The sequence below is a fragment of the Martes martes genome, assembly GCF_963455335.1.
Source record: "Martes martes genome assembly, chromosome: 7".
Taxonomy (NCBI): Eukaryota; Metazoa; Chordata; class Mammalia; order Carnivora; family Mustelidae; genus Martes; species Martes martes.
Genome location: NC_137894.1, coordinates 100,963,168 through 100,986,026, shown reverse-complemented (window position 1 = coordinate 100,986,026; position 22,859 = coordinate 100,963,168). Strand labels below are relative to the sequence as shown.

Genomic DNA, 22,859 nt, shown 5'->3' with positions numbered 1-22,859 from the left:
CCTCTATTCTAGTAGCAGCGGAGCTGCTAAAGGTCAGGCTGTGTGGGTGGACGTTTGCGCTTCTTCCCTGTGACTCACTCCACAGCCTGCCTTTCTGAGGGGAAATAATGGTAGGTCACTGCACACTGCTGCGAGTTGCCTTCCTGCTCCGTCTCGTCGTACTATGTAGATGGGTATCCCCAAATCCTTGAAATCACACAGCTTGGAGTCTTGAATGTGTGTAGGCTGCCAAGATGTCCAGATACCAGTGTGCTTTTTAAAAATAAAGCTTTTTGGTTCTAAATGTCGGTCATATGCCTGGCCATATGTACCAGAGTCCAGAGGTCAAAAGCCAATCTGGACAGGCGTATACATAAAAATCGTAGCATTTATTTCCTTAGGGAAGAAGGCAACTGTTTAAGTCTGATGCTTTCATACAGTAACTAGAAAATTCTGTAAGAGTAGATGATTATTTAGGGGATAGATAACATATCAAGTTTATGGGTATCTAGATCTAGCTTAGAGTCAGATGGCTAAGGACCTCTGGCCTCAGAAGTCAGATACGGTTTTCTACACATCTATTATACAGAAAGTGTTAGGTACAAGAAAATGTAAGGAAGAAAGTGAAAGCAACTCATTTCCATCACCAGAAATAGCCACTCTTTTGTTTTGCATAATTTCTCCCTTTCTCCTTCTGTCATGCAGCAAACACATTTGTTTGTAATCCTGCATTTGTTATGTAATACTATATCCTAAGGATTTTTCTCATCATTAAAAAAAAGACTTTGCTAATTTGGTGGGAGAAAAATAACTAGTTTTAATTTGTATTCCCTTAATATTTTAGTTAGGATTAATGTTTTGTTTTTGTTGACTGTCCATATTTATCCATGGAGATTGTTACTTTTTCTACTCCATATCCTTCTATAAAATCAGAAATGTTACTAAAGCAAAACTCTTGATTTCAGATGTCCTAAATGATGCTATATTTGATGAAGATCATGATGAGATGGTGATTGTGAAGGACATAGATATGTTTTCCATGTGTGAGCATCATCTAGTTCCATTTGTTGGAAAGGTAAGGTTTTCTCTGTTTCCTAGTAATTTTAAAAAGCACATTAAAGTTTTAAAATTGGGATTATTATATTTAAAATCGTTACCTGCTAATTCCTAATATCCCAGATATGTAGAGTTACACAAAAACATTTACTCTTTATCAACTTGACTAATCTAATAGTTTGAAGCTAACCAAACAAGGGGCACCTCTGTGGCTCATTTGGTTAAGCACCTGCCTTGGGCTCAGGTCATGACCCTGGCATCCTGGGATCAAGCCCCATATCGGGGAGCCTGTTTCTTCTTGCCTGCCACTCCTGCTTGTGCTTGGTCAAATAAATAAATAAAATCTTGGAGGAAATAAAAACTAACTAAACAAAAACAAAGTAGCAGAAAGTCCTCAGGGCAACATTTCATAGTAAATACCATGTTAATAGGTTAAAATAATGAGATTAAAGTTTCATTTTTTTTCCTAGGTAGTTGCTATAGGCTCTGAAAACCTTTGCTCTTTATTTTGACTAAATAGTGTTTGATCCAAGGTTTACTTTTGTATAATATGGCATGAGCAGCAATGATTGCAGAATTTCTTGTGGCAGAGGTCATAGTATTAGTGGATTTAATTTGTTTTCAACCTTGTCTATATTAGGAAAAATGAATCTAATGCAAACTAGATAATGTTATCTAGCTTGTTTTACTGAAATATCTCTTTGAAAACATGTGGATTTAAGATCAAGAGTAGTGCTGTCCTTACCCCCCATTATAATTTTATTTTATTTTGACTTTTTATTAATAGTTTTAAAACAGAAGACTTACAGGAAATAGTGTTATAAGTACCTATATACCCATCACCTAAATTTAATATGTTAACATTTGTGTCACTTTTTTTGTTAAAGTATTTTATTTTCTCACTTTAATAAAGCGAAACATAGAAAAATGCACAAATTATAAAGGTATTCCTTACTACCTCACAGATCAGAACTAGAATATTATTACTATCCTGCAAGGTCATCTTGTGCCCTTTTTAATCCCTAACCCATCCCTTGTCCCCATGGGTAACCCATATATCAATTTCAAACACTATAGTGTTTTTGCTTGTTTTTCAACTCATAAATGGGAAGAATCTATAGCATGAAATCTTTTGTGTCTGGCTTTTTTTGGTTGTTGTTCCACATTGTGAAAGTCATTGATATTATTACCTGTCATTGTAGCTTATTTTCATTGCTATATATTATTCCATTGTACAAACATATCACAATTTATTCTGTTCTTGGTAGATATTTACATTGTCCCCCCCCACCTCTGTCTTTCTCTCTCCTATTAAAAACAATACTGATACCAGCATTCTTTGAGTGCATATGTGCATACATTTCTGTTAGGAATATACCTAGGAGTAGACCGACAGGGTCATGGATATATGCATATCCAATTTAATAAATACTGATCTTGAGTTTTCCAAAGTAGTTGTACCACTTTAGACTTCATGTACTCTAAGGTGAGTCTCAGTCACTTGACATCCTTGCCAACACTTGGCACTTTCAGTCTTTTTAAGTTTATTTATTTATTTTTTTTTAAAGATTTTTTATTTACTTATTTGACAGACAGAGACCACAAGTAGGCAGAGAGGCAGGCAGAGAGAGAGGAGGAAGCAGGCTCCCCGCTGAGCAGAGAGCCCGATGTGGGGCTTGATCCCAGGACGCTGGGATCATGACCCGAGCCGAAGGCAGAGGCTTAAACCACTGAGCCATCCAGGCGCCCCCAGTCTTTTTAAGTTTAATATTTTCATATGGATGTAGTGGTATCTCTCTCTTTTAAACCTCTTATTATAGAAAAGTTCAAACATATGTAAGAATGGAAAGACTAGTATGATAAAGTTCCATGTTTCCTAAAACCAACTTCAATAGTTATCGATAAAGAACCAATTGTGTTATATATAAGTTCCCACTGGACTATTTTGGAGAAAATCCTAGATATGATATTATTTTTTTCCATATTTTCTTCTAGTATGTGTCTGTAAAAGATAAGGATTTTTAAGGAAATGTAACTGATTTGACTATCAGCCTGAAAAGTTAGCAGTAAATTTTTCAACATATTAGAGAATATAAAGTATGTTGTAGACAGCATGACTCCTCATCACTAATTATTAATACACATTTCTTTTTTTTAATTTTAAACACACATTTCTAAAATATTTTCTTATCCACAGTAGCACTACCATAAATAAAAGTAATTCCTAAATAGCATCTAGTAACTAACCCTTATATTTACCTTTCTACAGTTGTCTCAACTGTCTTACTGTTGGTTTGTTTAAACCAGAATCCAAGGGCACCTGGCTGGCTCAGCTCGCTAGAGCATGTGACTCTTGATCTCAGGGTTGTAAGTTTGAGCCCCATGTTGAGTGTAGAAATTACTTAAAAATAGGGGTGCCTGAGTGGCTCAGTGGGTTAAAGCCTCTGCCTTCGGCTCAGGTCATGGTCTCAGGGTCCTGGGATCTAGCCCTGTATCGGGGTCTCTGCTCAGCGGGGAGCCTGCTTCCCCCTTTCCCTCTGCCTGCCTCTCTGCCTACTTGTGATCCTTCTCTCTGTGTCAAATAGATAAATAAAATCTTAAAAAAAAAAGAAATTACTTAAAAATAAAATGTTTAAAAAAATAAATTAATAAACCAGAATCCAAATAAGAGTCACACATTTGTATTGCTTTGGGTTGTTATGCTTCTTAAGTCTCTTATTCTAAAATAGTTCCCCCCTCCCACATCCACATTCTCTTACTGAAGGGACGGGGCTGGTTGTCTTGTAGAGTGTCCCACCTTCTGGATTTGTTCCATTCAACATCTGGATTTCCTATAAACTAGGCTAGATCCAAAACTTCCTAAGATTAAGGCTAAACATTTTTGATAAGAGTAGTTCATGGGGTTGCTGAAGGCTCTGTATTTCATCTCATCAAGAGGTATGCACTGATTGGCAATCCCACAATTAATCATGCTGGCCATGTGACATCAGGGCTTAGGTTTTTCAAGGAGGGCACCTTTGAGCTTATCTTATTACCTTTTATTGTAAATAGAGAATTTAGGCCCAGAAAGCCTATGACTTGTCCGAGAGGACAGAGGGAGTTAGTGATTTGGTTGGGACTAGACCTAGGACTTGGTCTGTGCTCAGTCTCTCACCACTATATTCTGTTACCTTCTGCTATGATTATCTCTGTGTTTGTGTTCTTGTTAACTTTTTAAAAAATATATTATTCAGTGAGGATTTTCTATAATTGACATATAAGTGACTTAGGATCTTCAGAAAGATAAAAAATAGTACAAGCAATAAAGTATGGCTTTGCATATAAGTATAAAAATTTCAAGGGCACCTGGGTGGCTCAGTAGGTTAAGCTGCTGCCTTTGGCTCAGGTCATGATCTCAGGGTCCTGGGATCGAGTCCCGCATCAGGCTCTCTGCTCAGCAGGGAGCCTGCTTCCCTCTCTCTCTCTCTCTCTGCTTACTTGTGATCTCTCTGTGTCAAATAAATAAAATATTTTAAAAAAAAATTTCAAGTTGGTACAGAAGCTCTAAGTTCTGTGGGAAAGTTTTAACTCTTTTTTTCTTTGAAATACCCGGTGTTTAGGTGCTACTTTATTTTCCCCTTCTGCTGACCAGGAAAGTGATTAATTACTATTCTCAAACTCTCAAAGCAAAGTGCTAATAGATGAAAAGTTACTAATAACTACTAGATCGATTATTCACATATATAATAAATATTAGCTGAACAAATGCAACAAATGCTGGCAAAGCATGATGCAAATGAATCTGTGATTTTATATTAGGCTAATTGACAGCCTACAAATGACCATTTCCTTTACTAGGTTTTTTAGAACTAATGATTTCTTATAATTGATACATGGCTCAAAGAGAGGTAACATGGACATAGGAGATATCAGTTAGTGACATTTAAGATTACAGAATTGGCTTGGCATTATGTATGTCCTGTAAGAGTTTAGGTCTTAAGGTCCAGGTCTTGATGAGTCACATTTGTATCTGTGTCCTTTATCTCCCATCAGGAAGATAGTGTTCTCCAGCAGCTTGGAAATGAGGCCACCAAGCATGACAGAGAGCATAGAGACCCTCTTTCTGTGCAACAGGGTGGGATTTTTAAGGTGGAATGGCAATATTTATAGTTACAGTTTCAGCCATTTAAAGGAAGCTTTCCTGGGGTTCCTGAGTGGCTCAGTCGGTGAGAGACCAACTCTTGATTTTGGCTCAGGTCATGATCTCAGGGTTGTGGAATCAAGCCCTGCTTCTGGCTCCACGCTCACCACGGAGTCTGTGGAGATTCTCTACCTCCCTCTTTCTCTGCCCCTTCCCCCGCTCATTCTCTCTCTCTTTCTCTCTCAAAATAAAAAAAATCTTTAAAAAAAATAAAGGATGCTTTCCTGGCTATATTTTAATGTTGCTACAGGATACTATAGTGTGTCCCCTTAATGGAAGAAGGACTTAAAGAATTATATGAAGAGTTTAACTTCACCAGGAAATACCATGACTGTATTTCAAATTTGCCATTTCATTAACATTCATGTATATTTTTATTTTACTGCATATATGTAATTTTTCTAAATGCTTTTGTAAGTTCTTCATTTTCTAAGTCTTAATATAGATATCTTAAAGATACATTTTCATTGTGTTGAATTACATAATGCATACACTGTATTATGTTTCCTTATTTCCTTATTTTGTTACAAAGAAGCATTGGATTTTCACTCATGATGTCTCATGATTTCTGTCTCTTCTTTGAAGGTCCATATTGGTTATCTTCCCAACAAGCAAGTCCTTGGCCTCAGCAAACTTGCGAGGTAAGTATGACTGTGTGGTGAATAGGAAAACAGATTTGTAGGACCTGTCCCTATATGGCAAGAATCTCATAAGGCTTTCTTGACTGGTGTGGCTCTAACCTGGAAGTCACATTGCTAGCTAAAATTTATGGTTGTAAAGACAAACGTATTTGGAGGACCTGAAACACAAATCCCTTTTCTTTTCAGCCCTCACTGCCTTCCTCCCCCACCTCCCACCCTTCTTCCACCAACACATCCTTAAAAAGTCTTAGCTCATACCTTTCTCTGTAGGACCTTTCTTGACTGGAAAGGATCCAAGGGTACATTCAGTCCAGCCCCCATATTTAAGGGTGGTTTAGCTAGCGGGTGGGAAAAGGAAATCTGTGCAGGGATCTAATTGCACTACACTGTTTTCAGGCTTTTAATCAGACTACTACTGGAGTCTCAACCCTGTCTTCCACTGCATCTGGGTGTCTCCAGGCATCTCTTGGGGGTTCTTGCAGGGCCATTCATTCACTTCTGGTTTCTTTACCTCTGCAGACACATGACTGTGCTGTGCCTTTCTTGGCTTTCTCAGCAATATTCCAAAATAATACTTACTCTCCTATTTCTTTCTTTTCTACTACAGTCTCCTTTTCCATTCTTTATCCTGTGGGTTCATGCCTTTTAAAAAATTCCTTTGCTCCTATTTTTATTTCAGCCTTAGGAAGGAGAAGTAATGGATAAGTACAGTCATCTGTGTTTAAGTGGAGATCAGCTTGAGGATCAGTGTTCGTATATCTCTGCTAAGTTCAGTCACCAATTCTTTATTGCCCCTAAATGTTCTTTTTTTGTAATTTTTTTGTATGGAGTTAGTGAGTCCTAGGTATGGGCAAATGTTGGGAGGTGTGTGTGTATGTGTGGAGAGAATTAAGAACAAAATGAGGGAGAGGTGCCTGGGTGGCTCATTTGGTTAAGCGTCTGCCTTCACTTCAGGTCCTGATCCCAGGGTAGCCCCACCTTAGGCTCCCTGCTCAGCGGGGAGCCTACTTCTCCCTCTCGCTCCCTCTGCTTGTGCTTGGTCTCTCACGTGCACTCTCACTCACTTTCTCTCTCAAATAAATAAATAAAATCTTAAAGAAAAATAAAATGTGAAAGAAAAAAGAACAAAATGAGGGAATAGGTGATGAAAATATAGTCAAATGCCCCTTGCCCCTTAAAATAAACCAAGCTAGGTGCGGATAATTTGAGGTTGTAGTGACTGTATCAAAATTGGAATAAATGAGTCTTTGTGACCGACTAACTATTCTATGGTTCTGTTGGGTTCCTGCTTCTTCACTTAGACATTAGGATTTACTACCGTCCTGAAATGGTGGTCCAGATCTTTTTCAGTTCTGTGTTGGAATCTGTAAAAACCACCCTGCCAATCTGACAGCTGCTCTCCACAGCTTTTCTTTTTACTTTGTTTTCACTTCCACTTTCTCACTCATTTCCTCTATGAATTAAAGAGAGAGTAGGTAGAAGAGAGCCATTTAAGTTCCCTAGTTTCTGACCTCATGCCTGCTCAGCACTTTCTTCATCCGACAGGGCTACTTGGTACCATGAAAAGATGTTTTTACATCATGGCTGTAATTGCTTCACTGAAGAAAGGCTCTTTACACAAATACAGAAACATCTCACCGCTTTTCAGTGATCTGTACCTAGCGGCAATGCCAAGGGGTGGCAGAGAAAGGGTATTGGTGGTGATGGGGGGGGAAATAATCCCACTATAATTTCTATTAGCAACCCCCTCCCTAGCAACTTACTCCTAAATAATAAATAAAGTCATGTCAACAGAGAATGGAAGTGTCTTTACTAAAATTGGTTATTCTTACTGTTTTGTAAGACACAGTCTAAATGAAGTCAGTGTGGTTGCTGTATAAACTTAGTTCCAGGCCCAGCCCCAGCCCCATGGCATGCTCCTTTCCTGCAAGATTGCTAACCCTCTGCCTTTCCTATGTAGAAATTCTGGCACTGCTGATGCTTTTAACACACTGTCCATATGTGAGAAGTAGGTTGTGGATAGTTTCCAGATTATAAGGAAGCTTGATAGACCATATTAGGCCTTGGTCTTAATGTAAGTAGCCTTCCCTAGAAGACCACACTGTGTAGACCACGGGTAATACTTTATGGAAATGGATTCTTGAGTAATCCAATGAGACCCTGGAATAAATGGTAATTTAGGGGTAGAAAGGAATAATCTTTGGTTACTTCATTTCCTAGTGAAATGGAAAGATCTCCAATAATTAAGCTTTTATGAAACAATATAAAGGAGTTGATTATTAGCATAGGGATTTGTCCTATGCTAATGGGATTAAAACTTAAAAGAACACTAAACCAAAGAACAGAGTGTATGTTACTTTCAGGTATTTGTAAAAAAAAAAAAAAAATTGACTGAAGGGTCAATTAAACAGGAAAGGAGGCTAAGATTTTATCCAACTGCTTATTTCTTATAAGAAGTAGGAATATTTAGGAAATGAAGAGTAATAAAGAAAGGTGGATGTCTTAGCAAAACTTCACTGCTCATTTTAATCTTGTATGTGAAGTCTGTTATATGCTTGCCTTTAAATGAATGACCTTTCAGTGCCAGGGAAGTCAAATATCAAACAGTAAAGCCTTAAGTAACAAGAAAATGCCAGAAGTGAGTTGATCTGGTTTAACTCTAGTAGAAGTCCAGAGTAAATGCAGTTTGAATAGAAATTCCTTTTGTTGGGGTCCCCGGCTGGCTCAGTTGGAGGAGCATGTGACTCTTGATCTCAGTATCATGAGTTCGATCCCTGTGTTGGGTGTAGAGATTACTTAAACAAATCTTTAAAAAATAAAATAAAATCTTATTTTTAGGAAAAAAGTCTGTTTGTTACTGAAAATCCATTGAATTTATCTTCCTTTTCTTGCCTTAGAATAACTGAGTGAACATAATTAAATCTTGAATATAGAACTGAAGTGCCTCAGGGTAGCCATGGTTCATCTACCAATTGAGCATCTACTGTGAAAGGGTATTGTGTCGGCTACGATGACTGCTAGAGAGGACACAGCCACTGTCTTCAAGGAGGGTGGACAGTACGAGGTAGCAGGTACCACTGAGATTCCTGGTTTGGAGCTTCAAGTTCAGAGGAGCCAAGACGACTGTGGTGTGGCAGGGTTGAAGAGACTGAGAGGTGGAAGACTGAGCAGAATTCTGAATGGAAGAGAAATTCCTTTAGGTTAATACATAATATAAAATTCCTTTAGGTTAATACATAATAAGCAAAAGCAAATAAGAGGGTAGGCACAAGGCATATTCCAGTGAATGTGGAGCTGATTAATTGATAGAACTAAGAGATTTAGGCAGGGATGAATGTAAGATAGTTGGAAAGATAGGGTGGGTATTAGATTACAAGGAGAACATTCTTTTTTCCTCTTTTATTATAAATGTAACATACTTACCAATTAAGCTTAAATACGAATGAGTGAGTAAAGGGAAAGCCTTCCTTTCTATTTCCATTCCCCATAGTTAAAACTAGAGATTTCTTGTCTCTTGACTGGAGATTGTCCTTCTGGAAAATTTCTTTGCAAACACAAATGTGGAACTCCTTAAAATTAGCAAAACTAAACAGCAAAAAAGGGAGCTCATACCCACATTCTGTACTACAACCTTACGTTTTTTGTTTTTTAATTTTTAATTTTTAAAAAATAATTCCATCATGGGTCTCAAACTCACATCCCAAGATCAAGAGTCACATGCCAGTTGCCCCTTGTTTGTTTTTGTTTGTTTGTTTGTTTTAAGGATTCTATTTATTTATTTGACAGACAGATATCACAAGTAGGCAGAGTGGCAGGCAGAGAAAGAGGAAGGGAAGCAGGCTCGCCACTTCACAGAGAGCCTGATGTGGGGCTCGACCCCAGGACCCTGGGATCATGACCTGAGCCGAAGGCAGAGGCTTTAACCCACTGAGCCACCCAGGCGCACCCCCCCTCCCCTTGTTTGTTTTTTTAATTAAAAAACTTTGAAATCCCTTGGAGATCTTTTAGTCCCAAAAGTCTGAGTCTATTTTACTGACCACATAGTATCTCTTTAATTGTTCAATATAATTCATTTAACCAGTCTTTGATAGAAGTATACTTTATAGTTTGAGACTATTGTCAGAAAAGGGGAAAATACTTTCATGAACATGTTTTGTATATTGTAAATTACGGAAATTAAATTGCTGGATTCAGGGTAGCTGAATTTTTGATGTTGTCAAATTGCTCTACAAAGAAAAGCATATCCATTTATATGGTCAAATGGTGTTTGTTTCTGCACTTTTGCCAACACTGGGTTTCATCACACTTTTCAGTCTTCGCTGAACTGATAAGTGGAAAGGGGTACCTAGTGTTTTAATGCACATTTGTAAAACTTGCATTTCTTTAATAGAATTTGAATCTTTATAGAAGCTTCCTGCTTTTAGTTAACCTTTGCTAATTTTCCCGTTGTACTGCTTGTCTTTTTATTACTGATTTGTATGAGCTCTTTGAATGTTAGGTCAGGTGCTGCAAATAATTTTTCCAGGCTTGTCATTTGTCTTCTGGTTTTGTTTTAAGATATCATTTTTCCCCAAAGAAGTTTTAAAACTTTTATGTAGTCATAAACTCATGTTTTTGGTTTATTTTTATGGCCTTATTTTTATATTTAAGTCTTCACTCCATCTGGAATGCGTTTGGTGCAAGGAGTGGGGAGGAATCCATCCATTGCCATTGTATCCTCACTGACCTACCCAGCCACCCCCCCCACCCCCCCCCCCCCCCGCCGCCGTTTCCTTCCTGTTACCATGCTGCCTTCCTGCTGTCCTTGCAGCCACTCTCTGTTGGGTCTTACTTATGTTCTTTTGGATTATAAGACTCTGAACTCCTCTTTGACTCTAATCTCTCAGTGTCTTTAAACCTGCTCTCCTACATTGCTAGGATGTACTTTCCAAAGTGTGGGTTTGATGATGCTGCTCCTTCGTAGCTCCCCATACCTTTTAAGATAAAGTTCAAACTCCTGACTTTAGCCAACAAGCCCCACTGTGATCCACCTCTACCTCCTGCTGCGTTTTGCTCTTTGCTGGTGAGAATTTGCAGTTGAGAATTTGCAGCTTGGTGACAAGTCAAGTTATATGAAGGCATCAAAAATACCATTAAGATTTGCAAGGGTTAAATTATACCATCCACCTGCAAAGGAGTTACCAGATTACTTTCCTAGCTACCAGAGGAGGAAGAAGAGGAGAGGAAGCATAATGCAATACAGGAAACAGAGGACCTAGCATAGATTTTATAAGACCAATAAGTGGGCAAGTCCAATAAGATGTCTACTGGGTTAAATCCAATACCTAATCATGTTCCCTTTATTAAAAAAATTATAAAAGTTAACAATAAAAAGGAAAGTTTATCAAAGGAGACTGGGTTGGCCTTCTTATATTGAGGAAGTTTGTATAATAAAAAGTGGTCATGAAATTTTTTTTTTTTTTGGTCAAATTGGTTTAAAACAGAAAACAGAAACTGGACTAAATGCATAGAGAAACTGACAAACCTGAAAGAAATGAGTGAAACACTAATTACCTCTCAGCCTTTGGTTGGGGCAGACAAAAGATTATACAAAGCAGAGTAATAGGATTTTGGCCAAAAGATAGACTTTAAGTTAAAAAAGAAAGTGAACAGGCTATTGTGTAACAAGAAAATTAGAAATTAATACAAAACTATTTTTAAAAACTAGCTTTTTGGAAGTTAAAGTTCTTTTAAATTCCTTTGATATGACAGACAATCATAATGATGCAAACACTGTATGTCAGTGTATATAATTCGAAGTAAAAAACTGTACTTTGAAATTAATACTAATCCTCCTCAAATTCTTCTAAAAAATAGAAGGGAATACTTTCCAACTCATTTCTCAAGGTCAGCATTAAACCTGATATCAAAACAGAAAGGAAACTACAAGAAAATTACAAGTCAATATCTCTGATGAACATGTATGTAAAAATTCTCAACAAAATATTAGCAAACTGAATTCAACAATACTTTAAAAGGATCATACACTATGATCCACTGGAATTTATTCCAAGGACACAAGGATATTTCAATATCTGCAAATCAATCAGTGATAAACCACATTAACAAAATGAAGGATAAAAATGATACGGTAATCTCAATAGATGTAGAGAAACATTTGGCAAAATTTAATACCTATTCACGACAAAAATTCCCCACAAACTAGATATAAAGGCAATGTGCCTCAATATAATAAAAGCCATATGTGAGAAGCCCACAGCTAACATCATAACAATAATGAAAAGCTTTCAGTTAATATCAGGAACAAGAAAAGGACGCCCTCTCTCACCACTTCTATTCAATATAGCATCAGAAATACTAGCCAGAGCAGTTAGACAAAAATGAGGCATCCAGATCAGAAAAGAAGAGGGAAAACTATATTTGCAGATGACATGATATTATATATACCCCTCTATATTATATATAAACCCTAAAGACCCCATCAAAAAACTGTTAGAGGGGTGCCTGGGTGGCTCAGTGGGTTAAAGCCTCTGCCTTCGGCTCAGGTCATGATCCCAGCGTCCTGGGATCGAGCCCCGCATTGGGCTCTGCTGCTCAGCAGGGAGCCTGCTTCCTCCCTTCTCTCTCTGCCTGCCTCTCTGCCTACTTGTGATCTGTCAAATAAATAAAATAAAAAAATCTTTAAAAAAAAACTGTTAGAACTAATAAATTCAGTTAAGGGATACAAATTAATATGCAAACGTTAGTTGTATTTCAACACATTAAACAACAAGTTGTCAGAGAAATTAAGAAAACAGTCCAATTACAATTGCACCAATACCTAGAAATAAATTTTACCGAACAGGTGGAAGATCTGTATACTGAAAACTTGAAGACATTAATGAGAAAAACTGAAGAAGATAAAAATAGATATCTCATGTTTTTGGATTAGAAGAATTAATATTGTTTAAATGTCCATACTACCTAAGGAAATCTACAGATTCAATGCAATCCCTCTCAAAATTTCAATGGTATTTTTCACAGAAATAGAAAAAACAATCTTAAAATTTGAATAGAACCACAAAGAACCCCAAATAGTCAAAGCCATCTTGAGAAAAACTGTAAAAACTGAAGACTTCACACTTTCTAATTTCAAACTAAATTACAAAGCTATAATAATAAAAAACAGAATGGCATTGCCCTATAAATAGATACATAGACTAAAGGAATGGAATAGAGAGCTCAGAAATAAACCCACGCATTTATGGCCAATTAATTTATGACAAAGAAAGAATAGGGAAAGGATAGTATCTTCAGTAAATAGTGTTGGTGAGCACCTGGCTGGCTCAGTCAGTAGAGTGTGTGACTAAGCTGATGTAGTCGACTCAGGTTCATGAGTTTGAGCCCCACGTTCAGTGTAGAGATTACTAAAAAATAAACTTGGAGCATGTGTGGCTCAGTCGGTGAAGCGTCTGCCTTCAGCTAAGGTCATGATCCCAGGGTCCTGGGATCGATTCCCACATTGGGCTCCCTGATCAGTGGGGAGCCTGCTTCTCCCTCTGCCTGCCGCTCTCCCTGCTTATGTGCTTGCTTGCTTTCTCTCGAATAAATAAAACTTAAAAATAAATAAAACTTTAAAATTTATGTTGGGAAAACTAGACTCCCTTCTTATACTGTACACAAAAATCCACTTAAAAGGGATTGAATATAAGACCTTAAACCATAAAACTAGAAGAAAACATGGGGGTAAGATTCTTGACATTAGTCTTGGTGATGATTTGACACCAAACATAAAAGCAACAAAATAAAATATAAACAAGTGAGACTCCATCAAACTAAAATGCTTCTTCATAACAAAGGAAACCATCAACAAAATAAAAAGGCAACCTACAGAAGGGAGAAAATATTTGCAAATCACGTATCTGGTAAGGGGTTAATGTGCAAAAAATATAAAGAACTCACACAACTTAATAGCAAAGAATCGATCCAAATGGGCAGAGGAACTGAATGACATTTTCCCACAGAATATATACAGATGGGCAACAGGTACATGAAAAGGTGCTCAATTTCATTAATCATTAGGGAAATGCAAATCAAAACCACAATGAGATATCATTGCACAACTATGGCTACAGTACTATAAAAAAGATAAGATGTAAGTGTCGGTGAGGATGTGGAAGAAAGGGAACCCTTGTACACTGTTGGTGGAAATATAAATTGGTGCAGCCACTATGGAAAACAGTATGGAGATTCTTCAAAAAAATTAAGTCTAGAACTGACATATGATCCAGCAATCCTAATTCTGGGTATATATCCAGAGGAAGTGAAGATAGAATATTAAAGAGATAGCTCTACTTCAGTGTTCATTGTTTTCACTGGGGTGGGGTGGGGGAGATAAATATGTGAGGTGATGGGTGTATTAATTAACTAGATGGGGGATTTTTTTCACAATGTATACATATATTAGATCACAATGTATACTTTATCTTTACAATCTTTGTCAATTATGCCTTTTATCTTTACAATTATACCTCTTTATCTTTACAATCTTTGTCAATTATAGCTCAGTAAAGGTATAATTAATTAAAATTTATTTAATTTAAATTAAATTAATTAAAATAATATTTCAAAAATTTTAAATTTTAAATTTTAAAATTTAAAAAAAACCTGTGCTTTGGAGATAAACTTATAGCCACAAATGCTTTCATTATTGAATAAGAAACCCAACAAATAAACTAAACTTCAATACATTTTTAAAGAAAAAGCAAGCTTAATAGGACACATGGGAAAGAAGAAAGAAAAATAAAACGATTAAATTATAAAATTTAAAAAAGAACAGAAAACATACATCCAAAAGATCATATATCATAGATTGCTTAGTGGTCTGATTAAAGGAGAAATATATCTAGAAATGAGAGGCTGTATAACTAAAAATATGTTTAAAGAACTTTCAATCTTTATGAATTAGTTAAAAAAGTTGGAGAGAGAAGGGAATGAACCAAGAGTTGGAAAACCTGGATAAATTAGTAACCATTGGAAAAAGTCAAATTAATGTTAGAAGTGGGGTGGGAGGGAAAGGGGTGGATGGTCAATTTAATAGACAACTTCCAAGTAACCACTAATTCCAGTGTTGTATAAATTATTCAAGAGCATGGAAAAACCTGAAAAGCTACACCATTAATTTGATGAAGCTGTATATCCCTGATGAAAGTCTGATAAAACTAGCATTTAAGAAGATGATAGACTAATCCCACTTATTAATATAGTTGAAGAATTCCAATATCAATTCCTACTTTAACAGGCACAAGTACTCTTTCCATCACAACCCAGGGAGATTTATTCTAAGAATACAGAAATGGCTTAGATTAAAATTAAGAACTACTGATTCTGGGACTGTGGTAAACTAGACGGTAATGATATACCTCCTAGTATAGCATACAAAGTTATAATGTGTATGAATATTTCAAACATTGGAGGAAATTCCAGTAAGAATTTGCAAGAATTAGCTGGCACTGGAGTCAAAGCCAGGGTTCTGTCCTCCCTATTCAACCCCAAATTGGAAGAGATATTACCTGTTAGCTTTGTTCTGGGAAAAGCAGGAAAAAGGACCCTCTGAAAAAGGCTCAGAATTCATATCACCATGGGTGGTCCTCAGAACACCCAGGGCAGTAATTTAATTTAAAATGTTGCCAAGGAAGTAGGCTTTTAGCACCTAGCAGAAACAAGTGCTCTTTTTCTGATGCACTTTTATTTTGGCTTCAGAGAATTCCCACAAATGATATTCTAAGGAGCATGAACTCACCAAAAGTAAAAGAAAAGCCACCATGAGGCAGAGTCAGCTAAAACAAATGGTCAAAGAGGGCAGAGGCTGGTGCTAACAGATACAGAACATACAACAAAGATGTTAGAATATAATAATCCTGAAGGGCGCCTGGGTGGCTCAGGCAGTTAAGCATCTGACTCTTGACTTTGGCTCAGGTCCTGATCTCAGGGTCTTGGGATCGAGTCGAGCTCCACACTCAGTGGGGTGTCTGCTTGAGGTTCTCTCTCTCCCTCTCCTTTTGCCTCTCCCTAGGTTCGTGCACTCTATTTCTCTCTCAAATAAATAAATACAAATAAATAATACAAGCAAATACAGATCGATAGATAGCAGGTTAGACACAGCCAAAAATAGTGAACTGGAAGAAAGGTCTGAAGCAATTGTGTTCAGAGCTCGGTGGAGTATATAGGTGAGAATGTAAGAGATGTGGAGAACTGAGCAGGTCTCATATGTCCTTAATTGAAATTCCTGGAGGTAACAGAGGCCATGGAGTAGGTGCAGTATTAGAGAAGGTGATGACTAAAAACGTTTCTGGAGCACATGCTAAAAAAACATCAGTCTTCAGATTTAGGAACCCTAATGAATCCTGAACAGGATAAAAAAATTAAATCCCCATCTAGATATGACATAGAAAACCTCAGAGTACACATACTGAAATATCTTAAAGCAGCTTCATAGAAAACATAACCTACAAAGTAACAGCAATTAGATTGACGATTATTTGCCAATGGCAGTAATAAAAGTCAGATGAATGTTAGTGTCAAATTAGAATTCTATTTTCAACAAATACCTCTAAACACATTATCTTCAAGAAAGAGGGCAAAATAGAGGTTTGGGGGCTTTTTTGTTTTTTTGTTTTTTGTTTTTTAAATTCAGGGAAGCTATATAGTTATCTTTAGCGCTGAGAAGAAAAAAATTCAATGCCTTCTGCTTACGTGGAAAACTGAATAAACCAGGAATAGATTATAAACTCTGAGTATAGGGATCCTGTTCATCCCATAATCATATACGTAGAAGGCACTCAATAATGATCTGTGTGAATGGCCTTCCTTTGGTGTGAGAGTGGCTGTCTACCAGAAACAGGCAGGTATCATGGATGATAGTAAAATGTTACAGACATTCCTGTTAAAGTATAGAGCAAAATATGGGTGTCCAATATTGCCAATGTTATCTAATGTTGTACCTGAAATTCTACTCTAGAGAAGGAAATGATGACTATGAGAAAGAAGATATTACTAATTTTTAAGTCAGTGGCATCTCCTAGTCATACAACAGAAATTAATTACCTGGCAAACTATAAAAAGTAATATATACAGATTTGACTCAGAAGAAATAAGACATATTTCCTATCCAGGAGCTTGAACAGCATCCTTCTTCAGGTTTTTGTTCAAAATTAAAAATATATAATTGTATTCATTCAATGTTCTAAATCTCCTAGAAACAAGAAGAGTCAGAGTGCATCCTGCCTTCAGTTCGAGTGGTAAACAGGGCACCATATTTGTTACTGACTTTATTGGTTATAAAGGGTATAAAGGAGCAACTTTGTAATTTTATCTGAACACCATATGGAGGGGGGTGCAGAGGGAAGAGCTGTAAAATGCCTCCTCGGTGAAGTGATCCTTAAATCGAGTCCAAATTCATGACTAGAAGGCCAAATTTAAAGAAAAGATCCTTAATGTGAATTGTTATCCTCAAATATGTAATTCATGTGCCCATCTTTACATTTCACAACTAGAGTGAAAGGTGTTAAAAGGGGAAAATCTGTCACTTGACAGATTGTGTTAGAAGCCAAGATCAGGAGGCTCTTATTTTGGGGAATTAATCATACAGAGTGCTTATATAGACGTAGCTTATAAAGAGATGTCTGAAGAAGTCTGTTCAGTCCTAATCCGATTACCCTAATAGGTTTAGTGGGTACAGTAGCTGACAATGGCCTGCTATTAATTAACAAATAGTCTTTTTATTTTTAACTTGAACTTTAAGCTCTGGTTAAACAATATGACTAATTAGAACACTTGAGACTTGGTCTAAAATTGATGACTTGGGAGCTCTAAAATCACTGTGTTTTTCCTAAGTGAATATTCTTGTCATTCTCTTTCTCTTTGGAGACATAGGGTACTAGCACTCTGTGTCGCTCTTGGTGGTTTCCTCAAGACCCTCCCTCTTCTCATTTCCATGTAGTTTTTGTATCTTTCTTCCTCTTAGAAGCAGTGATCTCCTGCCCAACCCTACAATTTCTTCAAAAAAGTCCTTTTGGTCCTTTGAGGAAGCCAATTCCATTTCTCAAACAAATTTATGATTAACTAAAACAATTCTTTCTTTTCTAGGATTGTAGAAATCTATAGTAGACGATTACAAGGTAAGCTTTTAAACTTTTATTTACAGAAAAACATTTTCTTCTTAAGGAAAAAGTATTTTTTGTTGCTCTTATTTCACGTGTAATACATATGACTTAAAACCTCATAGGAATATAATATAGAAAGGGAAAGTCTGCAGTGTTTCAGGCCTCCAGAAGAAATCATTGTTGTATTTGCATATTCCCTCATATTTTGTGTGTCTACCAACATTTTGAAATCAATATATTACATTTTTTAATGGGCTCATATTGTATGTAATGGGCTTTTTTTGCCCCAATTTTTTTTTCCACTTAACAAATCAAACATTTTTTTTCCTACATGCGTGTAACTATCTCATTCATTTTGCTGGCTGTTTAGCATTCCATTGTCCAGCTGTGCTGGGGCTTGATTTAACCAATCCCTGCTCTAATAGAAGTTTGCAGATTTTTGTCAGTTTTCAAATAGACACAATGCTGCAGTGAACACTCTTAATATGTTTTCAAAGATGAGCTGTTTATTCAGCACAGGGACCGCATTGTTTAGGTTAGATTGTTGGCTTTGAGCTCCATGTACAATTCAATAATTGGGTTTAGTGCCTCTGTTAATCCTGTCGTGAGCTATTTATTCATCTGCGTGGAGGAGCTCATTATCAGTTGGTCTTCCTGCACGCCTGGGACAGTTGTCGCTCGCACCGGTTCCCTGCGGGGGTGCCAAACGCTCTTCAGTACTGGGTCTGCGGGTGAGGGAATTGAACGGCTGCCTCCTGTGGGCCGCAGACAAAGCAGACCTGTAAAAGCTGGTGCGTCTGGGTTCTGAAGCCTCACAAAAGTCTGCTTTTTAAGATTTCAAATATTCTAGAAACAACAAATATTCTCAAGACCGCTGTTTGTGTCAGACTCTCCAACGGAGCTTCTTGTCACCCCCACAGTTCAAGAGCGGCTGACGAAGCAAATTGCCGTAGCAATCACAGAAGCCTTGCGACCTGCTGGAGTCGGGGTGGTGGTGGAAGCCACGTAAGTCCACGCTTGCCCTTAACGATTGTCTTTGTGGTGCCCGGTAGTGGTATTTAGCGTTGCTCAGTTTTTCCAGCACCCCGTGATGTCACATCATTGACACTGTCATGTTTTCTGCCTCTGACCCGAAGCTTTCTTTACCTCTTGCATTGACTGCGTGGCCGATACAGGAACCAGATGGGAAACGGGTTTTGTTTTGTTTTCCATGGGGCTGGTGGCCGTGTCGGGAGTCATCAGCCTAAGCGGAGCGATGTGTGCAACCAGAAGCATTTTATGTCTTCCCTTGATTTCTTCTTTAGCTCTTTGTTGCTCCAAGCAGGCTTTTCCCAATATTTTGTCACACATTTTTAAAAATGGAGCAAAAACTGGGTGTAAAGGGCATCTGAAGACACTTCCTTAAGTTAGAATGAATTACGAGAATGGCACACATCTTGTCCATTCTTCCGACAGCATGAGCTCTGTATTGTGCACGCCATCTAGCTTCACCAGGTTGCTCACGTGCACTGGGGCCATTGTTCTCTAGATTCTGCCTGGTGATACCACATACTTCAGTATTTCTCCAAATACCTAAGCTAAGATTATGCTCTTTGGGTCTTACAGATGGAGCAAGTGAGAATTCTGAATTGCTTTTTATACCAAAGTTGTTTTATCTCTATGGATCCCTTGTATTATTTTCACCTAGGGAGAAAATTCCCTTGTTTCCCCTTCTGCTAAATGCGTCAAAGATTCAGCCACTGCTGAGAATGAGAGCCGTGGGACTAAGAAACATAAATAAAACATTTTAGGTCACGTTTGTCCTAGAAGTGACATTTGGGTACAATTGGTAGCTGTGAACTCAGTATAACCAGATTTAATTTTGGGAGCTGCTTTTGACTTTAAAAACCAAACCAGCAACTGTCTATTCCTTTAAGCCACCTCTGTTGTCTTGTTTTGTAGACACATGTGTATGGTAATGCGAGGGGTACAGAAAATGAACAGCAAAACTGTGACCAGCACGATGTTGGGTGTGTTCCGGGAAGATCCAAAGACTCGGGAAGAGTTTCTAACTCTCATTAAGAGCTGAACTTCAGCGTATGTCATGTGCTTTGAGGATCGTGCCACTAGTAGCATTGTTTGGTCTTAATTGTTTGTACATTGCATTTTCAATTGTTTCAGACATGAACGTTATTCCTTGTCACTAATGGTGTTTAATAATTATTTATAGCAAATCAAATAAAAATAATTAGCAAAGGGGTGAGACCTCTACTTTCTTCTTGCCACCTTTTAGTGGTAACTATCAAAGAAACTGCCCATCGTGTAAGTTACATGCACAAAACCACTGCCATTTGGATAAACTTGAGGGTGCTGGGAAGGAAGAAAAATTCAAGTATTTTGTTCAAATACTATGATAATTGGGTTCCTAAGCATAGGAATGTTGGGAATGGGGGAAAACTATGGCCAATACTATTTTTTTCCTTCCCCAAACAAAAATGGTGTAGTGCTTAAAAGAATTTTTGTACACTGTGCAGCATTGCTCTGCAAACTCACAGTCCAACAGGCTTCACTTTAATCACATTTATGAAACTGCCAGGGCACTTTATTTTTTATATATTTATTTTTTGACTCTCCAGCTGTGACGTTAGTCACCAAAGGAAGGTGGTGGAATATCTATGTTTTTGATTTTGTGAGTTAAAAAGGCACATTTCTACTTTCTATTCTTTTTAAAATTCAAGTACAGGGAATTAGTTCCTATTGTTTACAAGTGTATTCTCATGTGAACATACAGGGATTTAGACATTTAACTCTCTGTGCCTTGATGAGAATATCACACCACTTAGAGTGTAGATATCTTTGCCTTTTTTAAAAAGCCATTATTTTATGAGACTTCAGTACTGACCCTGCAAATAACTAGTCCTCACAGTTTTACCTTTAGGAGTTTCTTGCAAGTTTACTTTGTGTATTCCTTGGAGATGTCTCAAAACTTTTTTTTTTTTATCTTAACAAATATTTTTCTAAGTATTTCCAGAAACTTTTAAAAATGTTCATCACTTTTAGGTCTGCAGAACCTTGGCTTCTGTGTACAGGAAAGCATGCAGAATGAACTAACTGCGGACTACACTGTGAGTGATAGCCAATGTTCAATGAAAGCTGTATTGTTGGTATCTGTGAAAATGTTCTATAATTTTCTGGAATTACTGGAAATTATTAGAAGCCCCATACTGGTTCCTCTCGTGCTCCATATGGGTCTCGTCCTCAGTGTAACTGTTCAAGTGGTAGACAAGTCTTTTTGTCCAGGAAGCTGTTGCCTTATTAATGACTACTTAAAATTTCCTCTACTGGGGCAGTGTGGGCCAAATTAAAACAAACAAAAAACAAACCCAACTCCCTGCAAAAACAAAGCTACAGTCATTCCATGGAAAAGTCTTTTATTTGGTTGACATTGTATCCTTCAAATTTATTCCATTACCTTAAGAAGAACTAACTACAGTGATTACTCTAACCTTGGTAGTCCTACCTCTGCCATTTTGATGTCATTTGCCTTAGGATGGGGACAAGGGTGGCAGAAGTGCTGTTTTTTTGTTTTTGTGTTTTTTTGTTTGTTTGTTTTTTGTTTTTTAACTTCCCTATGTCTATTTCCTATATTTTTCTATGGAGTTTCTGAAGTACAATGGTAATTTATTTTAAGTTCCCTATAAAATCTAATGTGATATAAACATTATCCTGCTTAATAGACACTTAGAAGTAGAATTAAACACTCTATTCATGTTTGGTATTTTAAAGTAAAAACAGATGTGACTTGGAGGACTAAAGAAATTGTTAGCTATAAATTCATCTTTCTGAGATCAATTGTATTTCTTTTGAATGAGTCTCTGTTCTAACATTGCCTGGAAGTGTTCTCATAAAGGTCTAATGTATCTGCAGGCTGTCATCTTATTAGTAAATGCAAAGTAATAACCTTGTCTGTTTTACTCTAGTCTGTAGTACTTCAAAATTACCTTTTCATATCCGTGGCCTCGACTCCATTTTGGGGATTTTTAAGAAGTTGATGCATTTAAGTACACTGTTCAATTAAATTGTTTGAATTTAATGTGTGTGTGTATCTGTTCCTGAAGTTGGTTCTATTGAAATTATTAAAGTGTTATAACTTAGTTTCTTGTGGAAGTAGTTTCTTTTTGAACCATTTGTATAAATATGCCAATAAATTAGATTATTTTAATTGTATTCTCTTTTACCAAAGATACCCATCATAAGGGTTTCCCTGATGGTCATCAAGCTATTAGAATGTAAATCCCAGTAGTGGTAGAAATTAACCTGGGGTTCTCTGTCTTCCTTTGGTATTTGGTTTGGCTATTACTGTCCTCACCCTCTGGCTGGTAAGGGACAGGAGATCTGGGGTAAGAGTGAGGAATCTGAGTGGCCCTCATGCCTCTGTTATCCTAAATCTAAGTTTGGGAAGCTGCAGCCTTCTGAGAACTGGCACTGTTTCTGTGTGGGAGCTATTGGAGAAGGAAGAGCAGGCTAGGGCAGGGAGCTGGGCAGTGCAGGGAGCGGAAGAGATTTTCACTCCTTCTTCTAGGGAAGAACCTGCCCTGGACAAGACTTCTGAATAAATGCAAAGGTTTTGCTGCCTCTTTTCTGTCTGTGGCTGGTGACCTCATCAGTCCCTCTTTCAGGCTGTTCTTCGCCCCATTCTCTGCTCTACCCAGGCAGCGGCCCCTGCACTCGCTGATGTCAGCATGCCCAGGTGTCAGGGCTCTGGAGTGGCCTGCTGCTCCCCAAAGGACTTCGTAGACTGTTGGGTAGTGAATCTAGTCACCCAAACTAGGGATGATTCTTGTATAAACATTCCTAAAACCACAACACATAGGTGTCAGT

General features: G+C 37.5%; 1 protein-coding gene across 1 annotated transcript in view; it reads left to right on the top strand.

The window, feature by feature from the left end:
* Window positions 1-21,939, top strand: part of GCH1 (GTP cyclohydrolase 1) — a 45,660-nt gene extending 23,721 nt beyond the window's left edge. The window contains exons 2-6 of the mRNA XM_080809319.1: window positions 945-1,054; window positions 5,801-5,856; window positions 17,983-18,014; window positions 18,920-19,004; window positions 19,941-21,939. Coding sequence (XP_080665445.1) covers window positions 945-1,054; window positions 5,801-5,856; window positions 17,983-18,014; window positions 18,920-19,004; window positions 19,941-20,067 — 410 coding nt within the window. The 3' untranslated portion in view covers window positions 20,068-21,939. The remainder of the gene's footprint in view (window positions 1-944; window positions 1,055-5,800; window positions 5,857-17,982; window positions 18,015-18,919; window positions 19,005-19,940) is intronic.
* The last annotated feature ends 920 nt before the right edge of the window (window positions 21,940-22,859 follow it).